Genomic DNA, 20,085 nt, shown 5'->3' on the forward strand with positions numbered 1-20,085 from the left:
ACGTAGTTCAATTTCCACTATAAAAATTACCTTTTAGAGAGATAAATAGTTTAGTTATATAGCGAAAATTTCAACTTCCGAGGTCTTGGAACAAATTACCAAAAAAAAAACCGTGCTATTGGGATCACATTATGATATTTTCACGATACCTCCATTTAATCCTACAGGATGCAAAATACATTTCCATGATTTTTTTAAGTTTGCGCCAAAACTTACATAAAGTCGAATTTCCGTAAGTCCAGTATTACGTAAGCCCTGGAGTGCCTGTATATAGAAACTTTTGTCATACTCTGGATAATCTTGTGTGGAGCATACCTGAACTTTCATTTTCTCCCAGCTATCTGACACCACAGAGATTCTGTATCATCAAGAAAGGCATGTTTGCCCAATACAAGGATAATCTTAACTGTAAAAAGAGCTCAGATATTGATATTTATTAATTGTGCACATTTCCAGTTAAACTTCAGAAAGAGACTCTCACCCATGACAGCAAATGATGGCCAGATATAGCTACACCACCCACTGCTTTGTGCTGATTGAATGCTGATCACCATGATTTTTCATTAGACTAATGCTACTCTGCAAGTGAGTAGAGCCAGCAGAATACAGTAGACAGGCCAATAAACCTGACCTTCATTTGTAGTAGGAGTTTTTTTTAACAGGCTTTCATTTCCACTTTTGAAAAAAAGGTCAGATTAGATTATGCCACCAAATTCGGGATAGATACAAGTGGAAAAAAGGTGCATACTAAACATTACAGACATTGTCTTTCACTAGAATCGATGCCAAATTTGGTGGTGTAAACTAACTTTATCTTTTTTTTTTTTTTACTACAGAATGTAAAACAAAAAAAAAGTTTTTATGCCCTAAATTCAGGATAGATTCAACCAAAAAGCAATATTTAGTGTATGTTCCTGTACACTCTTCCAAAAAAAGTTAGGTTATTTTAGGCCACTGAATTAGTGACGGATTCTAGCAAAAAACGTAAATTTAATGTTTAGTGTGACCGTTTTTTCCCCACTTGAATCTGTTCCAAATTTAGTGGTGTAATGTAACCTGATCATTTTCACTAGTAGAAATGAAAACTCCTACTACAAATGAAGGTCAGGTTTACTGGCCATTTATAGTATTCCTGCTGGCTCTACTCATTGCAGAATGGCATTCACTCTAATGCAAAATTGTTGTGATTTATCTGCCAATCAGCACGAAGCAGTGGGCATAGGTAGATCATCGGGCCATCATTTCCTGTTGCACAGTAATACCAGTACTAGTCTTGCCTGGCTGTTTTCCAATTTTGAACTTTTTTTTTTTTTTTTTTTGCTATAACTTGTGATCATACCAATGCAAAAAGCATTCCTGAGTGGTCTGTGATTTTTGAGATACATATTTTTTTCAAAGTAGAAAAACTTAAACTACATTGTATCTCTTTATTACAACAGCAATGAAAACATTTCCCTCAAGTCAACTTTGGTGAAGTTGAAGCAGCAAAGCAAATTTCTAACTTGAAAAACAAATAAAGGAAACATTTTTCAACCCAGAAATATATTTAGTATACACACTTGCTGATTTTGTACTCATTGAGTGATATTCTCTTTGATATAAAATAATCTAATAAAATAAAATAATTATTCCAATCTTCTTGAAATAATAAACTCTGAGAAGCCAGATTTTAAAGATAATACCAGAATTTTAATTTTTACATAGTGTGTATTTTTGTTGTAGACTTTCCAGTATTTAATTGTTTTTATATTTGGTTGGACTAGATGTGGAAACTACAGGTGCAACAAGCGAATTTTATGATAAATTCACCATTCGTTACCACATCAGTATCATCTTTAAGAGTCTATGGGCCAATCCTGTGCACAAACAAACAGTGATTCTAGAATCTGTGTAAGTTAATATTTATAGTTCTAAACTGATTCTGATAATTGTAATTTTTATGTTTATAGGCCTACCACATATTTGATTTTATTTAGAATGCATTTTTTTTTTTAACTTGACAATGTGCACCATAGTCTGAACAGAACAGAAATCAAAAGAATAAAACACCAATTTTGAGTTTTGAGCAATTTTAGATGACATTATGTACCAGCAATTTTCAACAGAGTTCAAATGTGGACTGTTGCCGGGCCAGTCCAACTGTAATGCCAGTATTTCTCAGGTATGACTGCACCTTAAGGGAGAAAAACGAGGGAAAACATTGGTATAAATATGTTTTAAGCCTTGTGAGACAAGAAGACAAACTCATTGTTAAATCTAAATAGCATGAAACTTATCAATTTTGTTGTGTGGCAAGGAGCTGAGTCCTGTTGAAAAATGCAGTTTTGGACGTCTGTGTGGTGATCCCTAATAATGGTTTCATGCACTTCTCCAAGATAGCAGTGTAGGTTTCTGCATTCACCTTTCTGTTAATAAACAATTCACCCCAACCCTTTGCTTGTTATGCATCCCCAGACCATCTGACTGGTGGGGAACTTTACAGTCGGTTTTATGTAGTCAGGGTGGTATGCCTCAGATTTTCATCTTCTGACAAATCGCTTCCCATCCAAGCCATGCAAGTTAAATTTTGATTCGTCAGAAAAGATGACGGTGTCCCATTACTCTTTTGTCCATGAAACATGCGTTTTAGCCTAAGCAGATCGCTTCTTCCTCATTTGTTGGGTCAATAAAGGCTTCTTCTTGGGCTGATAGGCATGCAGACCACATTTCGAAAGCTGTCTTTGGATGGATAGTTCGTGCACTTGTTTCAACACCAGAGGCCATCTCAAAGTCCAGTTTTAAATCAGGAGCACTAGCATGCTGATTATGAAGGCATAGCCATTTCAAATATCGATCTTGGGAAGGTGTAGTCACTCTCTTATGGCCTGATTCACCAATTTCACGCTTTAATTTCGGCAGCCTGTTTTATCAGTGATAGCACACGTAGAAAGCCCTTCCTGGGACAGAGTAACAGTTACACTTTTTTCTTGGTGTCAACCGAACATATGGAGCCATGCTTACACCTCCGCAAAACAGGATGCTAATGAGCGTGTATACCCTTCCAACACCGTATTTATAGAAACAGCTGATGCAATAACTTGCAGTTACTGTCTGATGCAATAGAAGTGTTATCTGACACAATACCTTTGCTTTGAGACAAACAAAATGACTGTAATCAAACAATATCTTATGTTTTACTACAAATGTCACTTTTTTTTACGATGATGCAGTTTTTTTTCGTCTGCTACTATATATTATTCCATTTCAGTTAACACAGTATAAATAATACATGTGGATCCTTCCCCAACCTTCACCTTAGCTATAGCTGCTTAGCACTGGTCAACGTATGGAGCACCGATACATTTGATTCTAATTTTTATTCGAATTTTAATGCTACAGTTATCCGCCCAAACTTCGTGGCAATTTCTAAATTATGGTTCCTTACATCGAGTCAGGCACATTGGTATTTTAATGTACTGAAAATGCATACTTTAAAAGTATGCATTTCTTAACCCTAACAAACTAAAAATAGCAAAAACTAAAGAAATAGCTAATTTCAATATAATTCTATTATGAATGCATTTCTTAAGATTATTATAAACATTTGCATATAATCTTATAATCGTGTGTGTGTGTGTGTGTGTGTGTTAATAATCTTTAACTATGTGGCTTCTGTACTGAGTGATCAGAAGCAGGAGTGCATTAGCATGAGTAGATCAGGGTTTGAGTCATTTGATCTGCTAAATACGGTCGATCTGCCAAGCCGCACTGGACCAGCGTGGTAAATTATAGTCCATTCCCTCAAGATGACTTGTTGGGGAGGCCTCCATCCTGTAGTGGATTGACAGTGGCTGCAGATTTATTATTTAAATAAACTTTAACGAAATAAGAATGAAGAAAATAATAGAGGTAAAAAAAAAAAAAAGGAAAGAATATCAGTATAGGTGACCCCCGCTTAACGCTGATAATTCGTTCCGGAAAAACAGAGCACTAAGTGAATCCCCGCTAAGCGAGCGCCACATTCCCATAAGGTAACATATGTATTTGTGAGTTGCGGTCGATACCATAGGATATTTCCTAATCAATAATAAACGGTAGTGAAAAGATGCACAAATGTCGGTCAGAATATTTAATATTCAAATATTTGAACATATAAAATATTCTGCATTACATACGTATATAATTATGTGGTAACTACTTACATATCAAAATTCCAATTAAATCATGAATTTAATTGATCTAAATTGATTTTAATTGATTTAATTTTAATTGATGAATTTAATCACGAAAAATGTGTTGGTTTTGGGTTGAACTTTGGCTCTCTTCCAAATAAACTAAAAGGGGTATTAATTTTAAATTCCCCGCAGCATTACCACCCAACAATAAAGTCAATCGATCCTTCGCTGCTTTGAAACCTGGCATATTTTTTTCTTCTTTCAATATGAAACTTCTTGTAGGCATTCGTTTCCACAAAAGTCCTGCTTCATCTATGTTAAAAACTTGTTGAGAAGTATAACACATAATATCCCTCTTCCATAATTTTAACAAGTTCTTTTTTGAAAGTTTCGGCTCCTTGATCTGCACTTGCTGCTTCTCCCTGGATTTTAAATCTATTTAACCAGCCCTTACCAGTTTTGAAAGGTTCCACATTTTTTTTTTTTAGGTGAGTTTTCTTCAGATAATCATATTGGCTAATCTCTTTCTCTCTCTCTCTCTTTCTCTCTCTCTCTTTTTTTTTTTTTTTTATAATATTTAACTTAACTGAATTCTGCATTGGATATTATCTTCAATAAAATTATTTAAAGTCTTTCCATTTCAACCCTAATAGCTGGCCTAGCCCTAGTTGCTTGCAGTGGAACAGCTATCTTTCCTGCTGTTAAAATTAATGTTTTATTTTTTTATAATTGTTCTTACAGTTAAATTTGCAAGTCCTAAATTATGGCACACATCTGCTTGTCGTTAACCAGAATCGATTCACTTCAAAATGTCTAATTTAATTTTCAAATTCAGTATTTTTCTTACATTTATAATCTTCGTACTGCACCCAGATGTTGTTTTTTCATTCTTAAAGGCCATTATTAACTCTTCGAAAATGTAACTTCGTTAGTTGCATTAATTACGATACAATGTTCAAGTAAACTGGCTGTTACGCACAATGTCTAATACTGTACTGAGTGATGACTAGACTTCAGATAAATGCATATAATGCAAATATTACAAGCAATATACTTGATAATTTTTTAAAATGTTGATCTTGGAACTACGTAACAAGTCACTGTACTGCAATTAAATTAGCGTGCGAGAAATTTTCACTGAACGTGGGAACGTTTTAATGCTGTTTTGCTATTCATTTTCAAGCTATCGACTCCATCAAATGAAACGATTTCATTAAATATGCCAAAAATGCAATCTGTAAAAGAGCGTTGTAGTGTTCTGTGACAGCATTATAGTCAGATACGGGTTATAATATAAGAACAGCGTTATAGTGAATCAGCATAAAGTGAACCGAGTTATAACGGGGGCCTGCTGTATTGCAAACCTCAGTGGCTAAAAATCATTTACCTACCACATGTTGCGGAAACATGATTTGAATATAAATGAAGAATATTCCAGTGTATGGCATGTGAAGTAAGTGGTGAATAGAAAGTAAACCAGTAGATAACTACAGCAAAAAATGAAAGGAGTGAGGGGGAATAAATTGAGATAAATGTACTACATTTTTCAGAAGTTTTTAAAATGTGAAAAACATATTAGGCTTGTTAAAATTGTCTTTTCAATAATTATATCTATAATGGTTCATCTTTATTTGTTTGAAAGTGGTAGATAGCAGTGGAGACGAGTAGTTTATTTGTTGTAGCTAGCTTTTATTTACATTTATTTGCTGTAGCTAACTTTATTTACTTTTATTTTATGAAATCATCCTAGACCTTTGTGAATTATCGCAAATGCTGTATTGGCAGTAATGTTCCTGGACTGGTTTTGTGGCAATTATGTTCGATGTTTGAAAATAAATGGAAGTGGTGCGTTGTAGATCAAACTTCCTCCAACAGATGGTGGTTCAAAGATTGTCCAGTAGGGCGACAAGTTGCAAGTAACAACCAGTTTTTAGTAGCATTAACATTCCATGACACAATTTTGCAATGGAGCAAAGAACGAATATAAATTTTGCTTTAAACTGGAAAAATTTGCAACATATGAAACATGTGAAATGTTAATACAGTAAACCCCACTATTCGCGGTATCTGTATTCGCGATCGCTGATTTAATATAAAATGAAACCTAAAAAAATGAAAAACCTAGAAAAATGTGAATCGCGAGCGTGGATGTTTCTCGCTAATCCTTGTTCGGTATGTGTTATGCGCTTGTCATGGAAGGTTTGGTCGTTTGCTTTTAATTTATATGCTTATAAATTGAATAAATTTATCAATTTATAAATTGATATGCTTACAAAATTGATAAATCTACTGTTTTGCAGTGTAAAATAGACTTTTTCGAGTGTTAACGGAAGAAAGTGACTTTATTGTGGACAAGTTCTTTTTTTACCCGTACAAAAATATGGCTACGAATAACAAGGGAAATGTGAAAATATCAAAGAAGGTGATGACATTAGCGAATAAAATTGAGTTATTAGACAAAATTTCTAATGGCGAAAGTGTCTCCTCAGTGGCAAAACATTACAAAATCAATGAGTCGATGGTACGATCAATCAAAAAATCGGAAGAAAAAATCCGCCGTAGTGTCCGTGAAAACGCGCTAATTGCTTCAAAAATTTGCTCCGTAACTCGTGATGTTAAATTAGAAAAAATGGAAAAAGCTTTAAATCTGTGGATAGAAGACCGAACTCAAAATAAAATTCCGTTAAGTTCACTCATTCATGAAAAGGCAAAACTCCTTTATCAACACTTTAGCGAAACTGGTGATAGCACTGGCGGGATAAGTTTTTTTGCTAGCAAAGGCGCTGATTTGAAAGATTTGTTTGAAATTTCTAATAAATATTACATTTAATATTAAATTGTTTCTTATTTTCATTTCGATGCCATATGCTTGCATTTCACTATGTACAGTCATATTATGAAGGTACATATAATACATACATAGACAAAATTTTAGACTAGTTTTTCTTATATATTTCATACTTTGGAACGGAACCTCTTTATTACTATGGGAGCCATAACTCAGTATTCACGTTTTCGGTATTCGCGACATTTCTCAGGTACGTAACCCCCGCAAATAGCGGAGGTTTACTGTAACTATTTATGGTGAAATATTAAATTGTACTAGTGTGTCTGAATGATATAAGCAGTTCAAAGACAGACATAAGGATAGGTCATTTTAGAAAATTCATTAATTGACATGATGACAAAAGTGGGCATCCGTCAACCTCTTGAAATCAGGACAGAGTTGCAAATGTTTGGGAAATTGTGGCACAAGATCATTGTTTGACCTTCAGAATGATGACTGATGAGTTAGATATGAATAAGGAGATGATTAGTCAAATTCTGTATGAATATTTAGGGAAAAGGAAGGTCTGTGGAAAAGTTTTGCTGTACAGACTCACGGATGAGCAGAAGAAATGGAGTGTCATCATGCAAAGACTTCATCCAGACTTGTCAAAACAATCTTAACTTCCTCAATGAGTGTTGAGTTGGTCACGAGTGTTGGTTATTTCAGTTTAACCCAGAGATGCATGCAGTAGACTTCAGAATTATCATCACCAAGGCCCAAAACATTTTGTTTACAGAAGTCCAGGATAAAGTTGTTGGTGATTGTTTTTTGACAGATATGAAAGTGTGCAATATCACATACTACATGAAAATGATTCCTAAATGAATTCTATCTTTGAATTCATTTTGGAATTCATGACTATAATCTTGGTCTTACAAGTCATCTAGCCCTTATTTTTTATTAAAATTTTTTTGTTAAAATGCACATTCCAAATTCATGTGGAATCTGTTCTCTCTCTCTCTCTCTCTCTCTCTCTCTCTCTCTCTCTCTCTCTCTCTCTCTCTCAACCTTTCTGACAAGAGGGAGGCATTTCCAAGGGTCAGTTCTAAGTGTTATACTTTTTGCTATCAAAATTAATTCTATTACTGAACAACTTCCTCCAATCATTAACAATGCTCAATTAGTTGATGATTTTAGCATCTTTTCACAATCATCCAACATGGGGGTTATTGAAGGGCAATTTCAGCATGCCATTGACCGTGTCATCTCTTGGGCAGTGGCCAATGGGGTGAAGTTTTCATCCCAAAAGACCATTTGCATACACTTTTGTTGCAAATGGAACCTTTGCCCTGAACCAGAACTCAAACTCAGACAAAACATTGTTCCAGTAGCAGCTGAGACAAAATTATTGGGGCTTGTATTTGATAATAAGTTGACATTCTTATTGTATCTGTCGAATGTGAGTACTAAGGTGCAGCACTTTGAATGACCGTGGTTCAAGCCAATGTGATTGCTAAATATGGTATAAATTCTTCTCCTTCTCTCTCTACCTTGTGAACTCCTCTAACCTTGTGTGGTTGTTTTGGAGTATAAAGAAAAATTTTTTTTTTTTTTTTTTTTTAACTGAAAAGTGCACAAGGGGACTGAACCCTGTATGTTTCATCTCCGCTAATAATTTGGGAGCAACTGCTGCACTCTACTCTGTTTCTCTCATGCACTTGTCAGATCCAAATTACATTATGGATCCCAAGTATACGTATCTGCTAGAAACAGCGTGCTGTGATCACTAGACCCAGTTCACTATCAAGTCATCCACTAGAGCATTTAGAACATCCCTTGACCAGAGTTTATACGTCGAAGCAACTGAACCACCTCTGTCACTTTAATGAAAGCAGTTGTTGCTAAAATATGAAATCCTATGTTGCCACCTGTTTTCAAGTCGTAATGAGAAAACCTCTATAACACCCATCAGACTGCAAACCATCCCTTTGGTATTCATGTCTAAGAACTGCTTAGAGAGCTTAACATGGCAGAAAAATGTTGTGACCTGGTGGCAAATGCTGCTGCCAGATCAGCACAATCCCAGAGTAATCACATCCTGCTCAGCTCCCATACAGATTACATCAAGGGATATGAAATGTACTATGCTCTCAATGGCAACAATCATGGTACGGAAAGGTAACAAACAAATTATATCAGATTAAACCTGTGATCGAAACATGGCAGTTTAGTCTGCACAGGAAACAGAGAGAGGAAGTTTTTCTTGCCTGATTCCATATTGTGTCATCTTACACAATCTTTTCTGTTGAGTGCTGATGACTCTCCTATGTGCAAGGATTGTGACATCTTTTTAACAAATTTAGACAAATTTTAACCCAAATAGTCACATTATAGACCTGAATTGTGCATATCTTTTACTGCTTTTAACCATCTGTTTGAGCCCTATACACTCCAGATATTATCTTACAGTGACCATTCCTTCTGTCTAAAATATACTCTTTTGTTATATATACTTATCAAAATTATTTTTTTTTCATCCAGTTCCTTTGTTACTGTGTTTTAGTAGTCAATCAGTTTGGTCAGACAAGATCTCCCCTGTGCTGTGATTTCCTTAACTCCATTCCTGGTAAGGTAATCCTGCAATACTTCATTAACCACTGGTTCCATAATTTTTCCTGGAATAGAGGTTAAGCTTATGGGTATATAATTACTCACTTCACCCTTTGACCCCCCCTCCCTTGTGAAAGGAGAGACAGTTGTATATCTTTGATCTGTAGGAACAAGGATACCCTCACAATTCTGTCCAAATGTTTGCCTACCTCTTTTGCTGCTTTTTTTTTATTATTATTTTATTATAATTGGCCCCCATGTACATTGTTTACTTTTAACACCAACAGTTTTTTTTTTTCCCCACTTTTTTCTCAAAAAATCATTTAGTTCTCAGTTATAACAGTCTCAATATAATTAGTAGTACAGGTCGACCATCACTAATCTGGCCACCGGTAATGCGGTTCCACCGGTAATGCGGTTCCACCGCTAATTCGGACATAATTTCAAACGTAAATAAATTCGAACGTAATTTCAAATTTCCCGGGTTGGCGCACCGACCTGCTGCTACTGTTTTGGTGGCGTTGGTTGCAGCATCAGCTGTTGGCACGAACTCTTAAACACTGGCAAGCCTTTCCCAGTTGTTTTTCTGTATTTATTATTATAACCTGCTCACATTTAGCCACAGCCATGGTTCCAATGCATAAAGGAAGTGCCTCTCATGGTGTAAAGTGCAAACACCGTACATTGTCCATAACAAATAAAGTTGAACTTGTGCCTGAAAAAACTTGACAGCGGTATGTCTGTGAGAAGGCTTAATTGTAAATTCCAGCAATTTCTCTCAGCTCTTCTTATTTTAGTAATTTTCTTTTAGCCTTTCCTTTTTTTTTTTTTTTTTTACAACGCACTTGTTTGTACAAACTTGCAAAAAAACATAACACAATATGATGGATAATACAGCACGCTAACAAACTTCTTTTCACAAATTCTCTAACAATACTGACAAACTTATTCTGACATTTGAGAGTTTATTTTATCGTAATTAGTTTTATTGCAGCGCTCGCTGTGCATGCAATAAACTAATCACAAACGACCTTCATATGTATGCCGTAATAGCATCACACGTTCGTGGCCGACACGGCTTCTCAAGAAATAAAGTAACCAACATATCTGGCCATGTTGGCCACATATATGCGACATAAAAAAAAAATTTTTTTTTTTTTTTTTTTTATATGTTAAGTGAAAAAACAATACTGACATTACAATATTTATTTTAGAATTACTAATCAAATTATTTCCTAAATATTTTTTGGCACCGGGGAAATTTTTTTCTTAAACTAGTTTGGCAGTCAATGTGTTAAAGGTAGCAGGAGGTGGTTAGCTGTTGGGTAAACTGTATGTGCTAAAATAACCGCCGGTATTCCGGCAAACTCACTAATCCGGCACCCCACTGCCGGATTAGTGATGGTCGACCTTTATTAGTAGTGGCAATGATGCAAGAAAGGAAGCTTGACTGAAGGCAAACTTCTGCACTTGTATCCTGCAACCATCCTTCCTCAACTCGAATTTATGTCTCCCTGTGTGTAGTCTGAGCATGAGAAAGAATGCTATCAGTACTGAGTTTTCTCAATCCATTCAAAAGCTTTTCCTGGTAAAAGCACCCATTGTTACAAAAATCTCATTGCCCTTCTCTGCACCTGCTCTATAAGATCACATATTTCCTAAAATGAGGCCTTCAGACCTCTATGCAGTAATAAAGATGCAGCCTATGGAGATGATTATCCCATTGCCTTACACAATGGTATAATCTCCATATTACTGCTAGCAAAATTCCTGCACTTCATTGGCAAAACCCCATGAGATGTCATGGCAGCTTTTCTACACTTCTGTGAGAACTTCATATCTGACTGCACAATTATCTTGAATTCTTTTTTTAATTTTTAATTACACTGAGTGTAGTATCACACAGTTGGTATGTTAATCTGGGATTAACATACCTACAATGTTAACATACCTACAATGTTAATAAATATAGAAAACCACAATGGGCCCAGCACTAAACCCTGGGGGTCTCCACTTATAACATTAGTCCACAATGAGCAGTGCCATTGGTAACCACTCTCTGTTTCTTCCACTCAACCATTGCAGTATCTTACCCTTAATGATCCTGCTCAGATAGCAAACAAACTAAAGGGCAGATGGGCTAAGAAGTGACAACTGAAGCTTAACCTTGACAAGTGGGAGAAGACAGAGGGTGGTAATTAATGGGTGCTGCTCTTCGTGGACTAATGTTATTAGTGGAGTCCCACAGGGTTCGGTCCCCACGGACTGGAGATGTGCAAATGTGTCCCCAATTCACAAGGGAGGGGGATCGAAGGGTGACACTAGTAATTACAGACCAGTTAGTTTAACTTCTGTTCAGGGTAAAATAATGGAGTCACTGGTTAAAGATGCATTGCAGGATCATCTAGACAAGACTGCAGCAATAATTCAGACACAGCATGGGTTTGTTAAGGTTAAGTCTTGTCTGACAAATTTGATAGGATATTATGATGTTGTTACAAAGGAACTGGATGCAAAAAATAAATTTGATATCATATATTTGGATTTCAGGAAAGCTTTTGACACTGTTGCGCATGGAAGACTATTGTACAAATTAGAGCAGAATGGTATTAAGGGTAAGTTGCTACAATGGATAAAAGGATGGTTGAGTGGGAGAAGACAGAGGGTGGTAATTAATGGGTGCTGCTCTTTGTGGACTAATGTTATTAGTGGAGTCCCACAGGGTTCAGTATTGGGTCCTCTGTTGTTTTGTATATTTTAATAATAATATTGATGAAGGCATATCAGGCTTAGTGTCGAAGTTTGCAGATCATACAGATGATGTTAATGACAGTAATGGCAGTGTGCTACTGCAACAGGATCTAGATAATTTGGGCAGATGGGCTGAGAAGTGGCTACTGAAGTGGCAACATTGAAAAATGCAAAGTACTGCATATGGGTAGAAGTAACCCCAGAGAAACCTACCAATTGTGTGGTACTACGCTTAAGGTGGTAGAAAATGAAAAAGACCTGGGAGTAATTGTGCAGTCAGATATGAAGTTTTCTGAGCAATGCAGACAGGCTGCCAGGGCAGGTCATGGGATTTTGTCAATGATATATAGGAATTTTGCTAGCAGGTTAAAGGAGGTGATTGTCCCTCTGTATAAGGCAATGGTCAGGCCATGCCTTGAGTACTGCATACAGGTCTGGAGGTCTCATTTTAGGAAGGATGTAGATTTGCTTGAGCGTGTACAGAGAAGGGCAACAAGATTGGTGAGGGGAATGAAGGGATCCTCTTACCAAGAGAGGCTTAAGTTCTGCAAATTGCAGTGGCTGGAGACTAGGCACCCGTGCGGTGATCTGATTGAGGTGTATAAGGCCTTGAATGGGTTGAGCATGCTGAATTCTGATGGGGATCCTTCCACTTGTTCAGATTATGAACCTAAGGGAGCTTAAATTCAAATTAAGAAAAGACAGATGTAGAATAGATGTGCAGAAATTTGCCTTTAGCCAGCGGGTGGTTAATTGCTGGAACAAACTTCCATCTGTCGTTGTGGAAGTTGATAGGTTAAATAAATTTAAGGAGGAACTGGACAGGTATTTGGAGGGAATGGTGTGATTTTTTTTTTTTTTTTTTTTGGTTGATGCTGCATAAGCTCATAGACTTGCTTTCTTGCATCACATGCCACTACTACTACTACTATTAGTCCACAATGAGCAGTGCCATTGGTAACCACTCTGTTTTCTTCCACTCAACTATTCCTTTATCCATTGCAGTATCTTGCCCTTAATGCGGCACCACTTCAATTTGTATAGCAGTGTTTTATGTGTAATGCTACCAAAAGCTTTTCTGAAATCGAAAAGTTACAGCACAAAACATAAATACAGTCTATTTCTGCTGCTTGTTTTTTGTATAGATATTTCCATAGGCACTGCCTTTCTAATTGGCGTGTATAATTCCGTAACTGTCTTTAAAATCAGTCTTGAATACGTGCCTCATCTATTCATCATCATTCATTGTCCAACTAATAAACTAATGCACTTTATATGCCAATAACTTTCATGTTCGAAATTGCCAAAAAAAATTTTTTTTCCAAATTTTGTCCACCAGTTTGAATGTGATAAAAAAAAAAATAATAATGTATTTTAATAAAGTTAAAAAATAAGTTAGTCATATTCAAAAGTACATGACTGTGTTATTGATGCATTTTATTTTAACAATTCTTATGTGATTATCTTTTTTGCCCCAAAACCATCTATTTCCATGTTGGTTTTTGGAAATTGATCATGTTTTTTTCTCTACTTAATGGTGGTATCTCAAAAGCATAGTTCTTTCTCCCATTCTTTTCCGTTTGTATATTAATAACTTTGCTTTCCACTGAATGGCTGTGCTATCATCAGTTTTGCTGATGATAGCAGACTACATTCCACCTTCCAAATTGAGAAAACTTCCCTCTGCACAGACATTTTCTTGAATATCCACTACCAATTTCTTAAATGCCAGTCTCCAGTTAATTTTCCAGTGGGTGAAAAAAACTTAGTTAATGTCGATCTTTCCTTATCTCAGTCCTTTCTTATTTCTTGGAAAACAGTCTACTGCTCCTATGCTCAGCTTCTGTGCATTCAGATTTCTAGACGATTGCATATCTCTATTGGGAATTTCCACGACTTCCAATCTGTTTTCACACATCACAAATATTGCTTAAATCTGGGTTTTCTTTTTTGTTCTCTTGGTGCTACTTTTTTTTCTAAACAGCTACTGACTCTATATAAATCTCAAATCTCCACTACATTGGAACATTTTTTTCATAACCGAGGTGGTGCCTGGAAACCTCTCTCGAGCTTCTAGACTCTATTCAGAATAGGGCAAATAAGCAAATTAATCACCCATCTCTTATAAAATGATTCTACTTTGTCTCAGATGTTCAGTTTATGCTGCATGCATTTTCTGTAGTTTCTTCCATGGGCCTAATGCACCATAAAACTCTAAAACAAACAAAAAAACAAACAAATCTTCCATGGGTACTGTTCTGAACTGGCATCTGGAATTCCATTACTCTCTTCTAAATCAGTCTGAACACTTGCCTCAACCGGACAACATCCATTCACTTTCCAACTCCAAATTCATAGAAGTAACTTTTCTTCCTCATTTACCCTTTCTACTTGTCTCTTCTGGAACAACCTTCCTTCACATGTATTTACTGAAAATTACATTCTGTGAAAATTTGTCATGTCAACAAGTACCTTCCATCTGCTCACCCTTTAACCAAATGCATGGAATTAAATACCATAAGTTATTATATCTTTTGTGATTGTGGTTATCAAAAAATAATTTACTTCATTTTTAGTGTATTGTTTGGTTTTCTCTGATTTATTTTAATTGGGTAGTAAATTATTTTTGTAAATTTTGTTTTAGGTCTGGGAAGCAGTTTGTGAAGTTCATTAATATGTTGATGAATGATACAACATTTCTACTTGACGAAAGTTTAGAGTCATTAAAACGAATTCACGAAGCACAGGAAGTAATAGAGAATGAAGAAGCTTGGAGGCAGATGTCACAGGTTTACATATTATAATTTCTATTAAATTCAAATATAATAGATTATTATTTCAAATATTGTAACAAACAAATACCCACTAAATTTTAGAGATAGCTATCAGTGAGGTAGGTTATTAATTATCTAAATTTACACTAAAATACTGGTTCTTAGTGTAGCTTGTAAACTGCTAAAATAATTAGTTTTTCATATTTATTAAATTTTTCAGATTAACAAAAAAAATAAAAATTAAATAAAAATAAATTTTCATTGAAATATTTTTTCATATTCATTATTAATTTCTTTTATCAGAATAAGAGAAACATGTAAATAATAAAAATAATATTTTAAGAAAAGTAAATGTTATAATATTTGTCATGGTGAAAAAAGTTATTTTGCTAAGTATGCTTAAAAAGTTAAGTATGCGTGAAACAAGCAAAAAAATCTTTAATTTATGTTGTCCCAAAACTCACTAATATATTCATTAGATTAAAGATTGATTTTAATCCTAAATGTTGATAGTCAAATCGGTCTTTTTTCTTCAGTGACCATTAACTTGTTATTTTGGTGTTCCGTATAAGAATTGGTGATCCTTAAATTTCCTGATCTCAGGTCATCTGCTGGTTAGGTCATTGAACACTCGATAAAGCAGTTCCAGGTGTTTGCAAATGATACCCCATGATGCTTATAATATCCTGAGCTTACAAAATCTGAACAAGAGAGGTACATTTATTAATTATTTTCTTCTGTCCACTTCTATCAAATCAGTTTTTTAAAAAAACTATTTTATTGTTAAAATTGAAAACACTAGACAGTTTTTGAGGATCCTGATTTAATTCATTTATAGTTGAAAATCATTCATTAGTGTGTAAAGTTTCAGTCTATTTTTTTTCTTGTGAAAATAGTTCCAATTTGAATTTTTTTTTAACTTCAAAAATACTTTATCTTTTTACCTTAATTCAAATACAGTTGTTCCCCCCACAAATGAGCACAGTTCACTTAGCACATGTTTACTTTAGTGCTCTGTATATTTCGATATGCCCCCAGGTGCATTCTGTGTTCCCATGGAATAGCACTTTTCATTCCAAGCACCTTGGGAGACTTACCCCTTAGTAGGTGTTGGGGTGCCAGAGAGGTGCATAAAAAAAAAAAAAAAAAAAAACACACACAACACACTTCAGTCTACTTTTCTAATCAACTGAAATTTGCAGTGCTTGCTTTCAAATGTGTGTTCTTTGATTTAAATTGACATTTAACTGATACTATAATTAATGAGAAAACTATTGAATTGTTACAAAAAATGAATTGTCACCAAACAAAATGTTGTTTGGTGACAATTCATAATATTCATATAAACATAAGAAACACATCAGTTGGGCTTTTAGTGTGTGTGTGTGTGTGTGTGTGTGTGTCAACATGATAGATTTTAGTTTACCATGTAGATAGTCTCAACCTGTCTTTTTTTTTTTTTTTTTTTAATGATGTTAAAGTCTGTCAGGGGCAAAGGTTGATGACGTAGAGCAAATATCATTTTTTAAGGACACAAAGGGTGATATTGTTGTACACGTTGGCACTAATGATATTAAGAGTAAGAGATCGGCGGAATTACTTAACAAGTACAGATCAATGTTGGAAAAAAAAGCCATGAGTTAGGGTTGAATTTAAAAGTGAGGGCAATTCTGCGCAGACACGATAGGAGGGAGTATATGATGAGAGCCTTGTCGATCAATTTGGCCCTAGAGAGATTGTGCAAGGCTCAAGGGGTAGAATTTTTCTCAGCCTGGTCTGTGCTTGTTAACAGGAGAAACTGCTTCTACAGGGAGGGGATACACTTAAATAGAAAGGGTGCAAGAATATTTGCTGATGCTACCGAGGCAGAGTTTAGGTGGGTCGGAAAACTGCTAGCTTGGGAGGATACACAGACATATATATTAACAGCATTAGCATTAGTAGAGGCATATGATGCAAGAAAGCAAGCTTATGCAGCATCAGCCAAAAAAAAAAAAAAAAAAACACTTCCATTTAACCCCTCCGTTCATTCGAAATACCTGCCCAGCTGAGCCTTAAATTTATTTAGACTATCAACTTCCACAACAAGGGATGGAAGTCTGTTCCACCAACCAACTACCTGCTGGCTAAAGGCAAATTTCTGCACGTCGATCCTACATCTCTCTTTCCGCAATCTGAATTTATGCCCTCTCAGGTGATTATTCTGAAAAAGAGGAAGAATCCCATCGTCATTGAGCATGCTCAAACCATTCAAGGCTTTATACACCTCTATCAGATCACCAGTAGCCACTAGCAGAGGTGAAGGTGATTCTTGCACTACTTATATTAAAATGCAATTGAGCAGCAGCCTGGAAAGCAAGGCAATGAGTATTTCCAGGACTGCTGGGAGTCAGTGGAACAAGTAAATACATGGGCTGTGTTGGGGTAACTAAGAGTAGAAACAGGTGCATGTATACTTGCATATACCAATGCAAGGTGTATAGATAATAAATTTGTTGAGCTTGAAGTGCTAGTCAAGACATCGAAGGTAGATATTGTTGGGATATCAGAGACTTGGTATCACACAGACAGACATAAGCAGTGCAGAATTGGAATTTGGGTAGTACAATGTGTACAGAAAGGATAGACAGGACAGGAAGGGAGAAGGGGGGGTTATGTTGTTAGTTAAGAAACACATAAAATCTAAGGAAGTGCATCCAATTGATGTTGGTGAGCAATGCAATGTGGAGTCTGTTTGGTGTGACATAAGCACTGGGAAAGGAAAAATGAGAGTAGGTGTGTGTTATAGGTCTGATGAATCTTATGAGAATAACGGGCAATTGTGCAGAGAAATAGAGTGGTCCAGTAAATCAGTGTCTTATAATGGAGGATTTTAATTTCCCAGAGATTGACTGGAATTTGAGAGTTGGTCACTCACACACTAGCAAGGCTTTTGTGGATTTATTGGATGATTGTTTTCTACAGCAGCATGTTCGAGAGGCAACTAGAGGGAGTAATACTCTTGATTTGATTATCAGTAGCGATTCTTCATGCATTAAGAATCTGCAGATAAAGGAACCACTAGGTGGCAGTGATCAGAGTGCTGAAGTGGGATTTACTCAAAGAGGGAACTACCATCAGGGGTAAAGGGAAGGGGTATTGCTTTCGTAAAGGCGACTATGATGGTCTGAGACAGTATTTAAATTCTATACAGTGGGACCAACTGAAGATGTTACCAACAGCAAACTCAAAATGGGAAGCATTCAAAGAACTTACCTTGGAAGCTACTAGGCTTTACATACCAACTAAGAAATATTGTTCAAGATTTAGGCCTAAATGGATGTCAGATGAACTAATTAGACATGTGGCAGAGAAGAAAAATGCATAGGATAGATATAAACTGGTCTGTAACAAAGTCACAAATGAGGTTAGGCAGGCAAAGGCAGATTACAAGAACTCTTTTGCATTGGATGCAAAGAAAAACAGCAAAGAGTTCTTTACTTATGTAAACTCTAGAAGGAAGGGGATGAATCAGATTGGTCCACTGGATATTGATGGTTCAACAGTTGAGGATCCTGCTCAGGCGGCTAACAATCTAAACGAGTATTTTGCATCTACATTCACGCATGAGGAGTTATTCAGGAAGGAGAATGATGTAGGTAAAGTAAACATTGGCAGTGAGCTGGATGATTTTGTAATAACTGAGAGGAAAGTGGAGGAGAGATTGTTGAGGATAAACATAAAAAAGGCACCTGGGGTGGATGGGATCTATCCAGTTATATTAAAGGAGGCAGCAAAGGAAGTAAGCAAACCCCTAGCCATAATTATGAGACCTTCCTTGGACTCAGGGGAGGTACCCATGGACTGGAAATGTACAAATGTGACCCCAATCCAGAAAGGAGGATCAAAGGGAGACACAGGTAATTACAGACCTGTTAGTTTAACTTCCGTTCCAGGGAAATTAATGGAGGCATTGGTTAAAGAAGCATTGCAGGATCATTTAGACAAGACTTCAGTTATAGCTTGGACACAGCATGGGTTTGTTAAGGGGAAGTCATGTCTGACCAATTTGATTGGATACTATGGTGTGGTCACAAAGCAACTGGATGCAAAGAATAATTTTGATATCATATATTTGGATCTTAGAAAGTCTTTTGATACTGGAACATGAACTTGAACATGGAAGACTGCTGCACAAATTGGAGCAGTGTGGCATTATAGGCAAATTGCGGCTATGGATAAAGGGATGGTTGAGTGGGAGAAGACAGAGATTGGTAATCAATGGACACTGCTCTTCGTGGACTAATGTTATTAGTGGAGTCCTCCAGGGTTCAGTGTTGGGTCCATTGTTGTTTTTTTGTATTCATTAATCATATTGATGATGGTATAATCAGGCTTAATGTCCAAGTTTGCAGACGACGAAGGTCAAGCAGGGTTGTTAATGACACTAATGACAGTACATTGCTGCAACAGGATCTAGGAATGTTGAGCAAATGGGCTGAGAGGTGGCAAATGAAGGTTAACATTTACAAATGTAAAGTACTGCATATGAGAAGCAGTAATCCCAGAGTAACATATCAACTGTGTGGAACTACACTGACAGTGGTAGAGAGTGAAAAGGACCTGGGAGTAAATTGTGCATTCAGATATGAAGTTTTCTGAGCAGTGCAGACAGTCTGCAATAATAGCTCATGGTGTCTTGTCAATGATATACAGGAATTTTTCTAGCAGGGATAAGGAGGTGATTATCCCCTTGTATAAGGCAATGGTCAGGCCACACCTTGAGTACTGTATACAGGTCTGGAGGTCTCATTTTAAGAAGGATGTAGAGCTGTTGGAACAAGTACAGAGAAGGGCAATAAGATTAGTGAATGGAACAAAAGGTTGCTCTTAAGAAGAAAGGCTTAAGTTTTGCAAATTATAATGTCTGGAGAGTTAGGCACCTGTGAGGTGATCTGATTGAGGTGTATATGATGGGATTCTTCCTTTTGCTTAGACTTCCTTTTTTTGATTAATCGCCCAAGAGGGCATAAATTCAAACTGAGGA

General features: G+C 36.1%; 1 protein-coding gene across 1 annotated transcript in view; it reads left to right on the top strand.

Annotated features, from left to right (window-relative positions):
* Ube4B (Ubiquitination factor E4B) overlaps nucleotides 1–20,085 on the top strand; it is a 538,247-nt gene that overhangs the window by 429,354 nt on the left and 88,808 nt on the right. The window contains exons 20-21 of the mRNA XM_090389644.1: nucleotides 1,764–1,890; nucleotides 14,930–15,074. Coding sequence (XP_090245770.1) covers nucleotides 1,764–1,890; nucleotides 14,930–15,074 — 272 coding nt within the window. The remainder of the gene's footprint in view (nucleotides 1–1,763; nucleotides 1,891–14,929; nucleotides 15,075–20,085) is intronic.

The sequence above is a fragment of the Mastigoproctus giganteus genome, chromosome 2 (assembly GCF_048544385.1).
Source record: "Mastigoproctus giganteus isolate SK-2022 chromosome 2, ASM4854438v1, whole genome shotgun sequence".
Lineage (NCBI taxonomy): Eukaryota > Metazoa > Arthropoda > Arachnida > Uropygi > Thelyphonidae > Mastigoproctus > Mastigoproctus giganteus.